Source organism: Lepidochelys kempii, chromosome 9 (assembly GCF_965140285.1).
Source record: "Lepidochelys kempii isolate rLepKem1 chromosome 9, rLepKem1.hap1, whole genome shotgun sequence".
NCBI classification, from domain to species: domain Eukaryota; kingdom Metazoa; phylum Chordata; order Testudines; family Cheloniidae; genus Lepidochelys; species Lepidochelys kempii.
This window is the reverse complement of record NC_136388.1, coordinates 61170402-61184914: the sequence shown is the minus strand read 5'-3', so window position 1 is coordinate 61184914 and position 14513 is coordinate 61170402. Positions and strand designations below refer to the sequence as shown.

At 47.4% G+C, this 14513-nt stretch overlaps 1 protein-coding gene across 6 annotated transcripts in view; it reads left to right on the top strand.

The window, feature by feature from the left end:
- The window catches only part of ZDHHC9 (zDHHC palmitoyltransferase 9), a 39151-nt gene that overhangs the window by 16226 nt on the left and 8412 nt on the right, over positions 1-14513 (top strand). For all 6 annotated transcript variants that reach the window (XM_073360630.1, XM_073360631.1, XM_073360632.1 and 3 more), the window contains 2 exons: positions 11396-11556; positions 12175-12333. In XM_073360630.1, coding sequence (XP_073216731.1) covers positions 11396-11556; positions 12175-12333 — 320 coding nt within the window. The remainder of the gene's footprint in view (positions 1-11395; positions 11557-12174; positions 12334-14513) is intronic.

Here is a 14513-nt window from a genome sequence, read left to right as displayed (position 1 = left end):
ATGGTTCTAAATTAACTGTATCGGCTTGGGAAAGGGATCTGGCCATCACTGTGAAGACTTCTGCTGAATGTGCAGCTGTGGTCAAAACAACAAACAAGCTGTTAGGAGGCACGAGGGATGGGATGAAAAGTAATACAGAGTATTATAGAGTGGTTATAAATTAATGGCGGACCCTCATCTGGATTACTATAAGCAGCGCTGGTCACCCCATCTCAACAAGGAGACTGCAGAACTAGACGGGGTTCAGAGAGGAGTGATGAGAATGAGATGGGGTCTGGAAAAACTCATGAGAAGAGATATCTGAAAGTTTGCTCTCCCTGTCTCATAGCACAAGAGTAAAGGGATGTTAAATAACTGAAAGGTGACAAGCTCAAAACTGATAAAAGGAAAGACTTTGTCCCATGCTGTGTGATTAGACTGGGCACTCACTGCTACAGGAGGTCATTGAGGCCAAGAGCTTAGTAAGATTCAGAGAGGGACTGGATGTTTATAGAAGAGGGTGGATATCCTTGTTTTTTAAAAAATGTTTTTATTTAAATCATATTTTTAAATTTACATACATTTTAAAAAGTTATATCCTATGTTAAGTCAAGCTTACTATAATCTATTAAAATCACTTAAATGAAATTTTAATAAATCAAGCAGTACATGTTTACTGCTGAAGTTTTAGAGAAAGTCAAAGCACTGAATTAGTGGAAGTTACTGGCTGAGCACCTGAAAACTAGAGTTTGCTGAAGTGCTAAACCAGCTTTTGACAGGAGTAGTCTCTTCTGCAGGTGCAGAGAACACTTCCTTCATTTCAGTTTATTCAACTAGTTCAGTTCAGTGACTGGTTATTCAAAGTTGAAAAAAGCATTGTGAAAACAAGGAAATACAGAGTCAAGGTAAAGGTCCATGCAACTCTGCCCTCCTGGAATTGGCGATAGCCACTAGCTGCATGATCTCCTGCTGCATTCACGTGTAGCTGCATTGAATGGTAGAGAAATTAGTTGGAGCAGATTGGAAGAGGTGATCTGGATGTCTGTGGCCCTATGTGGGTATATTTGAGCCCCTCTCCTTGACCCCCTGTGTGTGTGTGACAGAAGGAAAGAGGTGCATCTGTACCATGAGAGATCCAGGATGTCTCATATCAGCACTGTGTCAGTAGCAGGGCATGGGCCTTCTTGCCATGGGGGTGTCAGCAGTTAGTGGGAACATATGTGGCCCGTGGGTTTAATGATAGCAAGTGAAAGTTCAGTGTGTTGGTATGTGCATAAGGGTAAAGGATTTGAAGGAGTTGTATAATTTAGGCTACTCCATGAAAAGACCCCCACATCTACTAAGTGTATGAGTGTAGGAAGCTCCTGTTCAGTACAGGGCAAAGGCAGAGTGTGAGTGTGTGTGTTCTGGGCTTATTGAGACATTGTTCAAAGAGGGTAGAGTTAAGGGTTGCACCTTGACTCTGTACTTCCTGGTTTTCATAAGTTTGAGTTTTACTGACCTAGATATTCTGGAAGGGCATGAGCTATCACTGGGCAACCTTCGCTCTGCATTAACAAATTATTTTGCCATATAATTTCCTAATTTTTTTTAACAAAGAGAAGGGTTGGGTGGAGGTAGTGGTCATGTAGGCAGCTGTAGTTATCATGTAGGAGTGCAGCCCAGATGTTTCTGTGGCCAGGTGATGATAATACCTAGATCTTACTTAGGGCTAGTAGCATTAAGGAGGGAAACATCATTATTTTCATTATAGAAATGTATGAACTGAGAGACAGAGAGAGGAAATGACTTGGCCAAAGTCATCCAGCAGGCCAGTGTCTGAGACTGGGACTTGGGTGGTTGTGCCTAGGGGTTGGATCAGGAGTTGGTAGCCAGGAATCAGAGCCCAGGATCGCAGAGCCAAGAGTCAGAGATGAAGTCAGGAATCTGAGCCCAGGGTTAGAGCCGGTAACCCGGAGTGAGGCAAGGCTGGGGGCAGGGCTGTGTCGGGCGCAGGAAGAGGGCTGGAACAAGGTGGGAGCAAGGCTGGGAACAAGCAGGCACAGGAACTGTCATAGCCATGGGTGAAAACAACAAGGAGTCCTTGTGGCACCTGCCAAACTGCTTCTGAGCTTGAGAGCTGGTTTGCTGACTTCCACCCAATCAGGCAGTGTAGACAGTCAGGCAGCCTACTACAGGCTAGTTGCACTTGTTAGGTTGGCCAGAGACTGGCTCTGCTGCAGGACCTGATTCCTGACAGTACTCCCCCCACCGAAGGGTGCCTTCTAGGGGCCTCGTGACCCCATTTCTCGGGGTACTGCTAGTGGAATTCTCAAATATGTCCAGGGCATGGATATTCCCTCCCAGTTCCCAAGACTGCTTGCCTGGACCATAGTCTCCCCAGGCTACCAGTTAGTGGAGGCTTCCCCTAACTCGCCAAGAGTCAAGGATTTGGTGGACCAAGTACTCCTGCTGTCTGCAGATTTGCGTGGGGTGAGTTAATCAGTTTGGGTATAGGATCCCATTTTAGAGCTTTAACAGGTAAGGTGTGAAAGATGGGTAGATTTTCAAGGACTCTGGCAGCTGTAACCTGAAGGCTTTTGGGTTTACTCATTCTTTAATATTTTAAAGGGTCCAGGTATTGGTAGTCTAGTTTGGCAGATGGGCAGAGAACCATATCTTGTCCCCTATGGCCAGATTGGGGCCAACCTAACAGTTTTGGTCTGCCTGGTGTTTATAGGCTTCATTGGTGGACTGAAAGTATTCCTTGATCTCCTGGTATAGGTCACTTGGTATAGGATGGAGGCTAGTTCACGGCAGTTGGTACTGGGGAACTTACCATTAAGTCTGAGTGGAAGCAGGGGTGAAAGCCATAGTTTGCAAAGAATGGGCTACGTTGGACTGAGGTGTGGATTTCATTGTTAACAAGCAAATTTGGCGTAGCACGGTAGGGGGAACCAGTTGTCCTGGTGGTAACTCAGAAAGCAGCAAGGATACTGTGCCAAGATTTGACTCTCTCTGTTTGCCCATGAGTCTGTGGGTGATAAGTGGATGGGGCAACGGATTCAATGCCAAAGAGTCAGAATTCTGCCAAGAATCAGGAAATGAACTGGGCTTCCCAGTCCTATACAATATCTGCTGGTAACCTGTGGCTGCAGAAGACATTTTCCAGGAGGAGCCAAGCCGTCTCCTATGTGGTAGGAACAGTAATGGTATGGAATGAAAGTGTGCCATCTTTAGTAGGAGGTCAGTGGCAACCAGGATTACTGTGTGTGCCTGGGAGTGTGGCAGTTCTACAGTGAAGTCTATGGGGACCAGGGGGTTTTGATGGTGCAGTCTTGGTACAGGCACAGAGGCTGCAGGACTTTTTATATAATCCTTCATGTAAGATCATTGGCCTGGCCACTAGAAGCAACTTGAGATCAGATTCCAGGTCTAGAATTGGCCAAAATGGCTCACAAGTGGCAAATCATAGCATGGCTTCCCTACCTGAAGCATAGGTTGTCCCTCCAGAACATAAATACAACGGTTGCAACAGAGGGGGCTGTTCTGTTGTTGGAACTTGGCATTAGGTCTGGTACCTGCATAATTCAGGGTCTGGTGGATCTGGGTTGCGAATGGGTCATCAAGGAATGGAAGGAGGATGTCAGAGTGCTGTTGATCATCCAGTTGACAAAGTTGGACACCTTGAGCATAGTGGAAGAGGGCTCTTCACCAGGCTTGAGATCTTTCTCTTTGTGGGATAGAGCATCTGCCGTCCTGTTTCTTGTTCCTGGGCGAAAGGTTACCGCAAAGTCAAAGCGAGCAAATCTGGTGTTGGTGAAGGTGTTTAGTAGGCATTCCAGGTTCTTGCGAGCTGTCAGGAGTTTGGACTGGGAATTGGGCTCCTTGTAGTAGGTAACTCCATTCCTTGAAAGTCACCTTGATAGCCAGTAGCTCTTGGTCCCAAATGTCATAATTTTTTTTCCTCGTGGGGTTAGCTTCCAAGAATAAAAGTCTCAGGGGTGGAGTTGGTTGTGGGGGCCCTCATGATAGATAAAACTGCACCAATGGCAAAATTTGAGGCTTCTGCTTCGATCCTAAATAGTTTAGTTGGATCTGGGTGAATCAGGATTGATGCTGAGGTGAACATCGTCTTCAGCCAGTCATAGGCTGACTGAGCTACTGTGCACCGGGTGAACTGGTCCCCCTTTTGCAGGGGTGTCATTATGGGTGAAACCAGGTTAGAGACTCACCTGTAGAAATTGGCAAATCCCAGGAATTGCTGCACCCCATGTACATTCTTGGATGAGGCCCAGTCGGATATTGCAGCCACCTTACGCGGGTCCATGGTGAGTCCCTCAGGCATGATGAGATAACCCATGCATTCCACTGTGTCCTTATCAGACTTGTATTTCTTAAGCTTCACATAGGTATGGTTTTGGCAAAGTCTCTCCAAGACCGTGCAAACATGATGATTGTGGAGATGCAGAGAAAATGGGGACATCATCCAGCTAAATGACAACAAATTGATCGGTTTAAGAGTAACAGCCGTGTTAGTCTGTATTCGCAAAAAGAACAGGAGTACTTGTGGCACCTTAGAGACTAACCAATTTATTTGAGCATAAGCTTTCGTGAGCTACAGGTCACTTCATCGGGTGCATACTGTGGAAAGTATAGAAGATCTTTTTTACACACAAAGCATGAAAAAATGGGTGTTTACCTCTACAAAAGGTTTTCTCTCCCCCCACCCCACTCTCCTGCTGGTAATAGCTTATATAAAGTGATCACTCTCCTTACAATGTGTATGATAATCAAGGTGGGCCATTTCCAGCACAAATCCAGGTTTTCAGGTTTGTGACAAATCTTAGGAGACAGGCCAGTCCTTGCCTACAGACAGCCCCACAACCTGAAGCAAATACTCACTAGCAACCACATACCACACAACAGAACCACTAACCCAGGAACCTATCCTTGCAACAAAGCCCGTTCCCAACTGTGCCCACATATCTATTCAGGAGACACCATCACAGGGCCTAATAACATCAGCCACACTATCAGAGGCTCGTTCACCTGCACATCCACCAATGTGATCTATGCCATCATGTGCCAGCAATGCCCCTCTGCCATGTACATTGGTGAAACTGGACAGTCTCTATGTAAAAGAATAAATGGACACAAATCAGATGTCAAGAATTATTACATTCATAAAGTAGTCGGAGAACACTTCAATCTCTCTGGTCACGCGATTACAGACATGAAAGTTGCGATATTACAACAAAAAAACTTCAAAACCAGACTCCAGCGAGAGACTGTTGAATTGGAATTCATTTACAATTGGATACAATTAACTTAGGCTTGAATAGAGACTGGGAGTGGCTAAGTTATTATGCAAGGTAACCTATTACCCCTTGTTTTTTCCTACCCCCCCCCTCCTCAGACATTCTTGTTAAACCCTGGATTTGTGCTGGAAATGGCCCACCTTGATTATCATACACATTGTAAGGAGAGTGATCACTTTAGATAAGCTATTACCAGCAGGAGAGTGGGGTGGGGGGAGAGAAAACCTTTTGTAGTGGTAAACACCCATTTTTTCATGCTTTGTGTGTATAAAAGATCTTCTATACTTTCCATAGTATGCATCCGATGAAGTGAGCTGTAGCTCACGAAAGCTCATGCTCAAATAAATTGGTTACTCTCTAAGGTGCCACAAGTACTCCTTTTCTTTTAACAAATTGATCCAGCATGTCCCAAAAGATGTCATTTAGGAAATGATGGAAGGTCGCCAGGGCATTACACAACCCAAACGGCATAACTGAATATTCCAGGTGGTCATACCTGATCCATTCATCATATTCTCCTTTACCAGGTTATAAGCTCCACAGAGGTTCATCTTTGTGAAGAACAGAGTCTTTAGAACAGTTCATTAATAAGTGGTCAGGAGTATTGATTTTGGGATTGTAATCTTGTTCAGAGCTCTGTAACCCACACAAAGCTGGAGGGAGGTGTCTTCACCACAAAGAAGTTTGAGGCCCCTCCTGGGGTTGTGGAAGAGTGAATGGATCCCTTTTACAAGTTTTCCTGCAGATCGCACCACGAGTGACAGTAAGTTTGAGTTTGGAGAAGGAGTGAATACGCCCCAGGGAACCTCTGCTCCTGGCTAGAGGTCAATGGGGTAGATGTAGCTGCAGTGGGGTGGTAGAGTGTCAGATTTTTTTTATTGTCAAACCTGTCAGCATAATGTTGATATTTAACAGGTTTGCTGGGGTCCCCTTTATATTGTCGTTGTGTCTCTGAATTCTTTGGAGGATTGTGTAAACTGCAAAGGGTTGCTGGTCCCGGCTTGGCTCTTGGCAAACAGGATTATCAGCAAGACGGGGAATCAAAGTATACTGTGCCTGATCACCAGTGGATGCCAGATATCAGAGCCAGGTTACCTGGTGTGGGGCAGGAACAGGGCTGGAACTAGGCAGGAGCTGGACTGGGAACAAGCTGGCACAGGAGCTTTTGCAGTTGTGGAGGAATGGTTTGAGCACCCGCCAAATTGCTGCTGCTGCTGGGCTTAAGAACTGGTCTACTGACTCTTCCCACCAGTCGGGCAGCCTACTGCAGGCCAGCTGCCCTCCTTGGGTTGCCTGGTGACTGGCGCTGCTGCAGGCCCTGCTTCCTGACAGCCAGTGTCAAACCTGGGAATAGAGCCCAGGTTTTAGGAGTCCCAGTCCAATGTTCTCTCCACTAAGTCACACTGCTGCTATGTGATTCTTAAGTGCCCCCTAATCTCCCAGGTGTATGGCTACACTATGGAGACTATACTGGCATTGCTATGCTGCCCTAACCCCTTAGCATAGATGCAGCCTATACCGGTGGAAGGGGTTTTTCCAACAGTGTTGAATGAAGTTATCTAGGTCGATGTAAGCAGCTATGCGGATCTAGCCTGTGGCATAGACTGTGTGTCAGGGCCAGGGGTGTGGTGTGTCCCACCCCTCCCCAATGTAGCTATCTCAGCCTAGCTTTTAATTGTAGATATCAAGCCCTAGTTGTAGTGGGATGGGGATAGTGGTTGTGCTTTTGGAGTGTGTAGTTGATAGCCGAGTCTGTGGGAAATCTCAGGCATGGTGTGTGTGTCCCAAGAACTTGACAGTTTCATTACTGGTGGTTACAGTAACTTTTAAGCATGTGAGAGAAGACTCTCTCTCTCTCGTCCAGTTCAGCCTCTCCTTCCCAGCCCATTAAGCCATTAGCATTTTAGAAGCTATGTGTACAAAAAAGTTGGTGGAATCTATGAACTTCAAGAAAAGCTGTTTGGGGGCAGTGAGGGTTGGGGGGGGGCTGTATCATAGGTACCTCTTGCTCAGATGACCTCCGATTTGGATCACTAAGCCTACCCTGCACCACCACAAAGCACAGCAAATGTCAAGACTAGCCAGGTAAGTATACAGATTTTAGAACACTTAGAAAAAATTCCTTTAAACAGAAAGATCCCGCCACCTTAACTGAAGCAGAGAGGTTGTTCTGCTATAATATTTATGAAATTAATCAGCAACTGCTTTGCTATAGTCAAAGCCCCAGCCCAGGATAATCCTGAAAGCATGGGAGTCTCAGAGATGTGACATAGCCCATTCACCTAAATGTGATGGTCTCAGCTGAATGAGAACACTCCCTATAGCCTGAAACAGTAGCTCTGAGATGTGTGAACTGCTCCATTCTTAGCTCCTCACCCCAGCAGTGATTCTCAGACTTGTAGGGGTCAGGACCCATTTGTAAATGTTTACGGTCTGTCTTGACCCAGTAAATAGTCTGGGGTTGGAGGCCCTAGAGTGGTTTCGCTTGGGTCCTGCCCCACTGGCGGGGTTGGGTCCTGCCCGGCACTCACCCAACGTTGGCAGCTCCTGGCTGGGCTTATGTCTCTGCTCCGGGAGTTGCAACCTCTAGGGTTGCTGCATCGCTAGGTTCCGCCCCTCCCCGACTGGACCAAATTTGTGTGAGTGGAGTTGTGACCTGGCCCATAAGATTGCAGGGCCACTCACTCAAATCCAGCCTACCTGGACTCCCATCATCATGGTGGCAGGGCCAAACCTGAGTGGTGCTGGGACCCGAAAGGTTGCAGTGTCTGGAGCAAGGAGGCGAGCCCAGCCAGGTCCATGGGACAGTAGCTGCCATGCCACCCTTTAAAATATTCTGGTGACCCAATTATGAGTCCCAACCCCCAGGTTGAGAAACCCTGTGCTTGTGCATGTTCCAAATATGCCTGACCTCAGCTCCCCACCCAGCAGGGTAGGGCTTCCCCAGATCCCAGCTCACATGGGGGTATGGAGAGAGTTCAGTCCAGTCCAAAAAGGCAAGCCCCTCCAGAACCGGTGCACATGAAGGGCGGCCATGGGGGTGGGTCAGAACCCAAAGATGGCAGGGCCACCCCAGATCCTGGCGTATACACAAAGACTTCGGACCCCCAGATTTTGGCTTGCACACTGTAGAGAATGTGGGGCTGAAGCAGCCCTTGCCCCTATTCTCCCCCAGTTCCCCTGCCACTTACTCCCTTGTCCCCTTCCCATGTCCCTCCCCATCCCCTCTTTACCTTCCTTACCATCTATCCTTATTTATTCCCCTCATTTCAGCCCCATATGCCTCTTACCCCATTCCCTCCCACTCCTCTGGCCCCTAAAGTCACTCTCCTCCTAGCAAGCATTCACATTTAATTTTTTTCACAAAAACACTTTGATTACGTGCCCCCCTCCCCCCCCAAACAAACAAAAACCTTGCCAGAGAGTTTTTAGTAATATGTCCTTGAACCTTTTGCCCAACTTGGGGCTTGAATTGACACTGGCTGTGTGGGTCAGGTTCGAAGCACTGCTGCTTATCCCCTTGACCCATCCAGTTGTGTGAAACTTTCACGACTACAAACCCTGATGGCTTCTCTGTCCGGGCATGGTCAGTGTAATCAGTTTAGCGCAAGGACCCAGGTCTAGTGCAGCAGGCTGATGTCTCAGCAACACTGCCTTTTGGACTGAATGTGCCAAATCTGTGCTTGGCTAGTCTGTCTGTCTAACCAGCAGACCACCCTTTTCTTCCAAAGTCAGGTGTAGGGGTCTGGAATCTCAACCTTCTACTGCGATCTAGCAAATGGTTATGTAATGCACTTGTAGAGTACATTTAGCCCAAGTGGTAAGAGAGTCTGTGGTGTAGAGCTGAACGTTCCGTGTCAAATCGTGCTGTCAAACCATGTTGGGAACGTTGTGGTTCCATATCAGATAATTTCTGTCTTTCCAGTTCAGTTAAAGTTGCAATGAAACTTCTTTTTAAAGTCTTCCCCCAAAAGTCAGATCAACCTTAACGTTGATAGGTCAGGGGCTTGACACAGGTGCCAGAGTATCACTTCAGGCAGAGCTACAAATAGAGTTCAGGTCCCTCATATCACAACAAACTATTGTCCGCTTAGCTTTCGGAGAGGCAGCATTGCTAAGGCCAAATGTGTGTGTTCAGCTAAACTGTACAAATGGGCTACTCCTGCGTCTGCAAAGCACTCTGAGACACACAGGTGAGACTGTCTAACAAAGAGTTGCATGTGATGACGTGTGTGTAGGGAAAGACGGGAACTGCAGGAAGAAAAAGGATGGTCAAGACATTGGGCTAGCACTCAAAGCTAGGTTCTGTACCGACTCCTGCCACAGGCTTCCTATGCTTCCTATCGTGCCAGGTCACTGACACTAGAATACATGGAGGTGGCCGCTAATTTTTCCTTATTTGTTCGGTGCCTCAGTTTCCCCATCTGTAAAAGTGGATCATACATTCCACCTCACAAGTGGTGTAAGTTCACTAATATCTGTGAAGCAGTCCGATACTGTGCTGAGGGAGGCCATATAAGTTCCTAGTTAGATCATTCGCCCCTTTTGTGAACAGTTGGGGGCCACCCCAACCCTCCAGCCTTGCACTCATTGGGGACTCACCAGCCCTTCTGAGCCTTAGGAAGCTAAAAAGAGCCAACTCTCCATGAGACTTAGGCCATTTTGATGCTTTGGGTGAACACTAGTCTTTCTTGGCACCCCCTAGAGATGGCAATAGGAACTGGAGGCATCATTGTACCTTATCCCACTCTAACCAGAAACAAATGTTATTTCCGCTGTACCCAACGCAATGACAAACCAGACTCCTATTCACAGGGTCCAGCTGGGTCTTCAGTGTGGCCTGTGCAGCAGCATTGATACGGGAAGTACTTGCAGCCAGCTACCAGATATGACCCTGGATTCAGTGAGCACCCTCTCCTTGGTTTCTAGCCGCATGATCCTAAATACAGAGACTAACGTGTGTGGCGGAGGGTGTCCTACAATTAGGCCATGTCTACATTGAGAGAACTTGCAGCTGAGTAACTGCATCATTACTGAGCAGCTTCACTTGCCTAAATCCTGCTGCGTTTCAGTATAGCCTGTCTACATGGGAAGCTTGCACTGGTGTAACTAAACTGATGGCATGACTCTGGTGCCGATTTTCATGTAGACAAAGCCTTAGTTTCCTGCAGCTTAGGCAGACACTGCCTACTCCAAAATCCAGTAGCAGGTGGTGGCATCCCAACAAGGGGAGAGTTAAGGTGTTACTCCACATACTTCACAACCTTAATTGTGCCACTCCTGGTTTTGTAAGCTTGTGGCTTGTGTGTTTGACAAGAAATTGCAATCTTTGGGGGCGGGGGGATTGTAAGGAGATGTGAACAGAGTCTTTCCTGCTTTTCTCTTGTTTGAGTGTGAAGCCTGATGTCCCGTGTCTCAAAAAGGTACGGGGAGCAGAAGGCCCTGTTGTGCAGCAACAGCCCTAACAAATTCCTTTGTAAGTGACTCTTCCGATAACGAGTGGAGGGCTTGGGAATATTATTGCAGTTACTTCTCAAGGTTTGGAATAAACTCTCTGGGTGGTAAGCAGGAGAGTTCAGTGAAGCCAGTCCCCTCCAACCTTGCCCATTCTGTCCTGAAACTTTTGGGCTCCACTGTTTCACTCGCCTCTTAAAGGGATAGGGCCCCAGGAAGCGTTCTCTTTAATATTTCTCTCATTTTAGTCATACTCTTTCTGGACAGCCAGTGCCTTCTGATTGCATTGCACTCCTTCACAGGAGAAATTCCCAGGCTGATTGGTAAGGAGCTGGCTGGTCACAGGGTTCTGGTTGTCTTTGGTTCCAGCTGAGAGAAGAGATGGAAGTATTTACTGCATTAAAACTGACTAAGAATACGTTATCACGCTTCCCTGGTTATACTTTCCATGGTAACACTTGCTGTAGCTGCCCCAAAAGTGTTATGCCCTGGTGATTGGGATGGGAGATGAACATCAGACAGTCTCTCCAGATGTGATCCATTGGAGAACTCCGGCATGGCTGCGTCTGGGCTCTGAGACCTTGCCAGGCTTTGAAGAGAGAGTTTTGCCCGGGCCATTGTTTGGTTTGATTCAGCACCTCCTTGCTTCTCTCCCTCTGTAGGTGTCGCTACCTGGCAGTTCAGCTGTCTCCAGCCATCCCTGTCTTTGCAGTAGTTCTTTTCCTATTCGCGATGGCCATGCTTCTGCGGACAAGTTTCAGTGATCCTGGTGTGATCCCCAGAGCCCTGCCTGATGAGGCAGCCTTCATTGAAATGGAGATTGGTGAGTGAAGAGGCTCTTGTCAACAGAATCTGTGCCAGAGTACCTTCCCTGAGGCCTTTGTGAAGGAGTGTGAGTGTGCGTTAGAGCCTGGGTTGGTGTGGGCAGTTTGCTGGGGAGCATATCTTCCCTACTGACTCTGTGAGAGGAGTGAGTGTGCCTGGAGAGTGGCGGTGGTGCCCTGCATGTCCCTCAGTTCTGGAAGGTGCCCCGCCTCCCCAAAGTACCCATCCATTAGCTCACATGAGTTCTTTCTCCTCCTGCAGTGCTGGGTTTACCCAGGGAATTCCCCTCTCCCTCCCCAACACCCCACTCACTCCCACACAAGACCATGATTGGGAATGGGAGCAGTCTGGGTTGTTCTCTCCCTTTCTGGCAGGTGATGTCGGGCGCAGGTACATCCTAGCAATGGTTTGCCCCTATTCCTTCACTCAGCAGAGTTCTTGGCGTCTCTTCACCTGGCCCCAAGTTCTTAGAGCTGTGAACAGAGCTGCTGCTGATGGCTCTGAGCATTGCAGGCTCTCCTGGTCTTGGTGTTAGTGAGATGGAACAAGCAGTTATTGCTGAAATGGAGTGGACTTGGATTAACAATTCTGGTGTCTGATTGGCTATTGCTTTCAGAGGCCACCAATGGAACTGTGCCTCAGGGTCAGCGCCCGCCTCCACGTATCAAAAACTTCCAGATCAACAACCAGATAGTGAAGCTGAAGTACTGTTATACGTGCAAGATCTTCCGGCCCCCCCGTGCCTCGCACTGCAGCATCTGCGACAATTGTGTGGGTGAGTTAAGACAGCACGATGCCCTTGCCATGGGGGAGACCTCAATCCAGCACTCATGCCTCACACGGTAGCATTTGGGACATAGGAACTGCGAGATGGGATCGGATCAAGCGTACATTTAGTCCTGTATCCTGTCTCCACCAGTGGCCAATCCCAGATGCTTTGAAGGAAAACCCCACAACAGCAGATGGGGGATAATCTGTCCCCTATGAAGGCCTCATTCTAATCCTAAATAGTCAGAGAATGGTTTAAAATCTGAAGCTGGAGGCTTTATCTCTCTTCCAATACATTTTTTTAAGCATTACTATTTTAGCTCTGGATATTCTTGTTATCCATGTAATTGCTCAGTCCTTCTTTGAGTCTTGGTAAATTCTTAGCCAACAACTTTTTGTGGCAATGAGTTCCACAGTTTGTGTTGCACAAAGTATTTCCTTCTATCAGTTTTGAATTTGAGATTGGATGTGGAGCCCAGTGACGGAGGCTAGGACTGGGAGGTATTTTGTGTGTGTGTGTGTCGGGGGCGGGGGGAAACAGATCGGATGCAGTGCGGGAAGGGGAAATGGGACTGGTGGCTGGGCAAGGAGACTGGGACTCGGCTGAGAAGCCTGAGGAGTGGAGAATGGGACTGGAACAAGGTGCCAGGGATGGGGAAGAGACAGGACTGTGACAGAGACAGGTTGCGGAGGACAGGGCAGAAGGCGGGAAGCTTGTGAGGAGTGGGGAGAAGACTTTGTGCCCGCTAGAGTGTGCTCTCCTCCTGTTTCTGGAGTAGAACCCAACATTCCTGAGTCTCACCATTCTGCTGCTGTCAGCAAGTATCTGTGAAACTCACTGGCAAAGTGCATATTTGTTTTCTTCCCCATCTAGTGGTGGGCCAAATAGAGGATAACAACCTACTATTGCTATCAGTTACTCCATTAGCTCAAGCAGCAAAGGTCTGGGGATGGATTTAAAGCTTCCAACCCTGCTGAAAACCCATGTAGGTGTCAATGTGATGGAACTTATTTTCAGATTGCTTTTTAAAAAAACCTAGGAAATTATACACACAACTGTGTTAAAAGAACATTAAGGTTGCAAAGTCAAGCAGTTGAAAGATAGGAAATGCCACAATTTAGGTCACCTGTGTGTATGCATTATGGTAGTTTTTAATACTATTTTGGGTGCAGGTTCCCTGCCTCATTCAGTGCACAGGATGGATGGATGCTCGCTTCATAGGCAGCTATTCAGTAGTTTTTCTCATTGCTTAGTGAGTGTCCCCTGTCTTTTTTACTGGATGCTATTCAAACTCTGCTTTGGAGATAGAATTACTAATTTTTGTGGGGGCTTTTCTGTTGCACTCATCACTACAGTATCGGAGTGTTTCGCAACCACTGGTTTGACTTCCCCACACCCCATGAAGTGAAGGGGTGGGATTATCCTCATTTTACAGATGTGGCTGAGGCACAGAAAGATTAAGGTCAAAGGTGTCGGCTAATTTTGGGTACCCAATCTGAGACATCTAGGGCCTGATTTTTGCCAAGTATTTAGCACTGCACTTTTTATTGTTACCTCCTTTTGACTGGAGTGGCTAGTCAAACTTTCGGGCCCTGTGGGTTTTTCCCACTAGGAGGGAAAATCTTGTTTATTTACAAAGATTATACATAAAGTCTCATAGATTTATAGACTTGAAGGCTGAAAGGGACCATCATGCTCATCTAGTCTGACCTTGTGCACATCACAGGCCACAGAACCTCACCCACCCACTCCTGTAACAGACCCAGAACCTCTGGCTGAGGTACTGAAGTCCTCAAACCTTTATTTAAAGACTTCAAGTTACAGAGAATCCACCATTTACACTAGTTTAAAGCTGCAAGTGACCCCTGACCCATGCTGCAGAGGAAGATGAAAAGCCCCTGGGATCTCTGCCAAGCTGACCCAGGGGGAATTCCTTCCCAACCCCAAATATGGAAATCAGTTAGACCCTGAGCATGTGGGCAAGACCCACCAGCCAGACACCTGGGAAAGAATTCTCTGTAGTAACACAGAGCCCTCCCCTTGTAGTGTCCATCACTGGCTGTTGGAGATATTTGCTGCTGGCAGTCGCAGATGGGCTACATGCCACTGTAGGTAGTGTAGTGCGACCATTGCCTCCATACACTTATCATGCTCAGTCCTGAAGCCAGTTAGGTTTTTTTTATTCC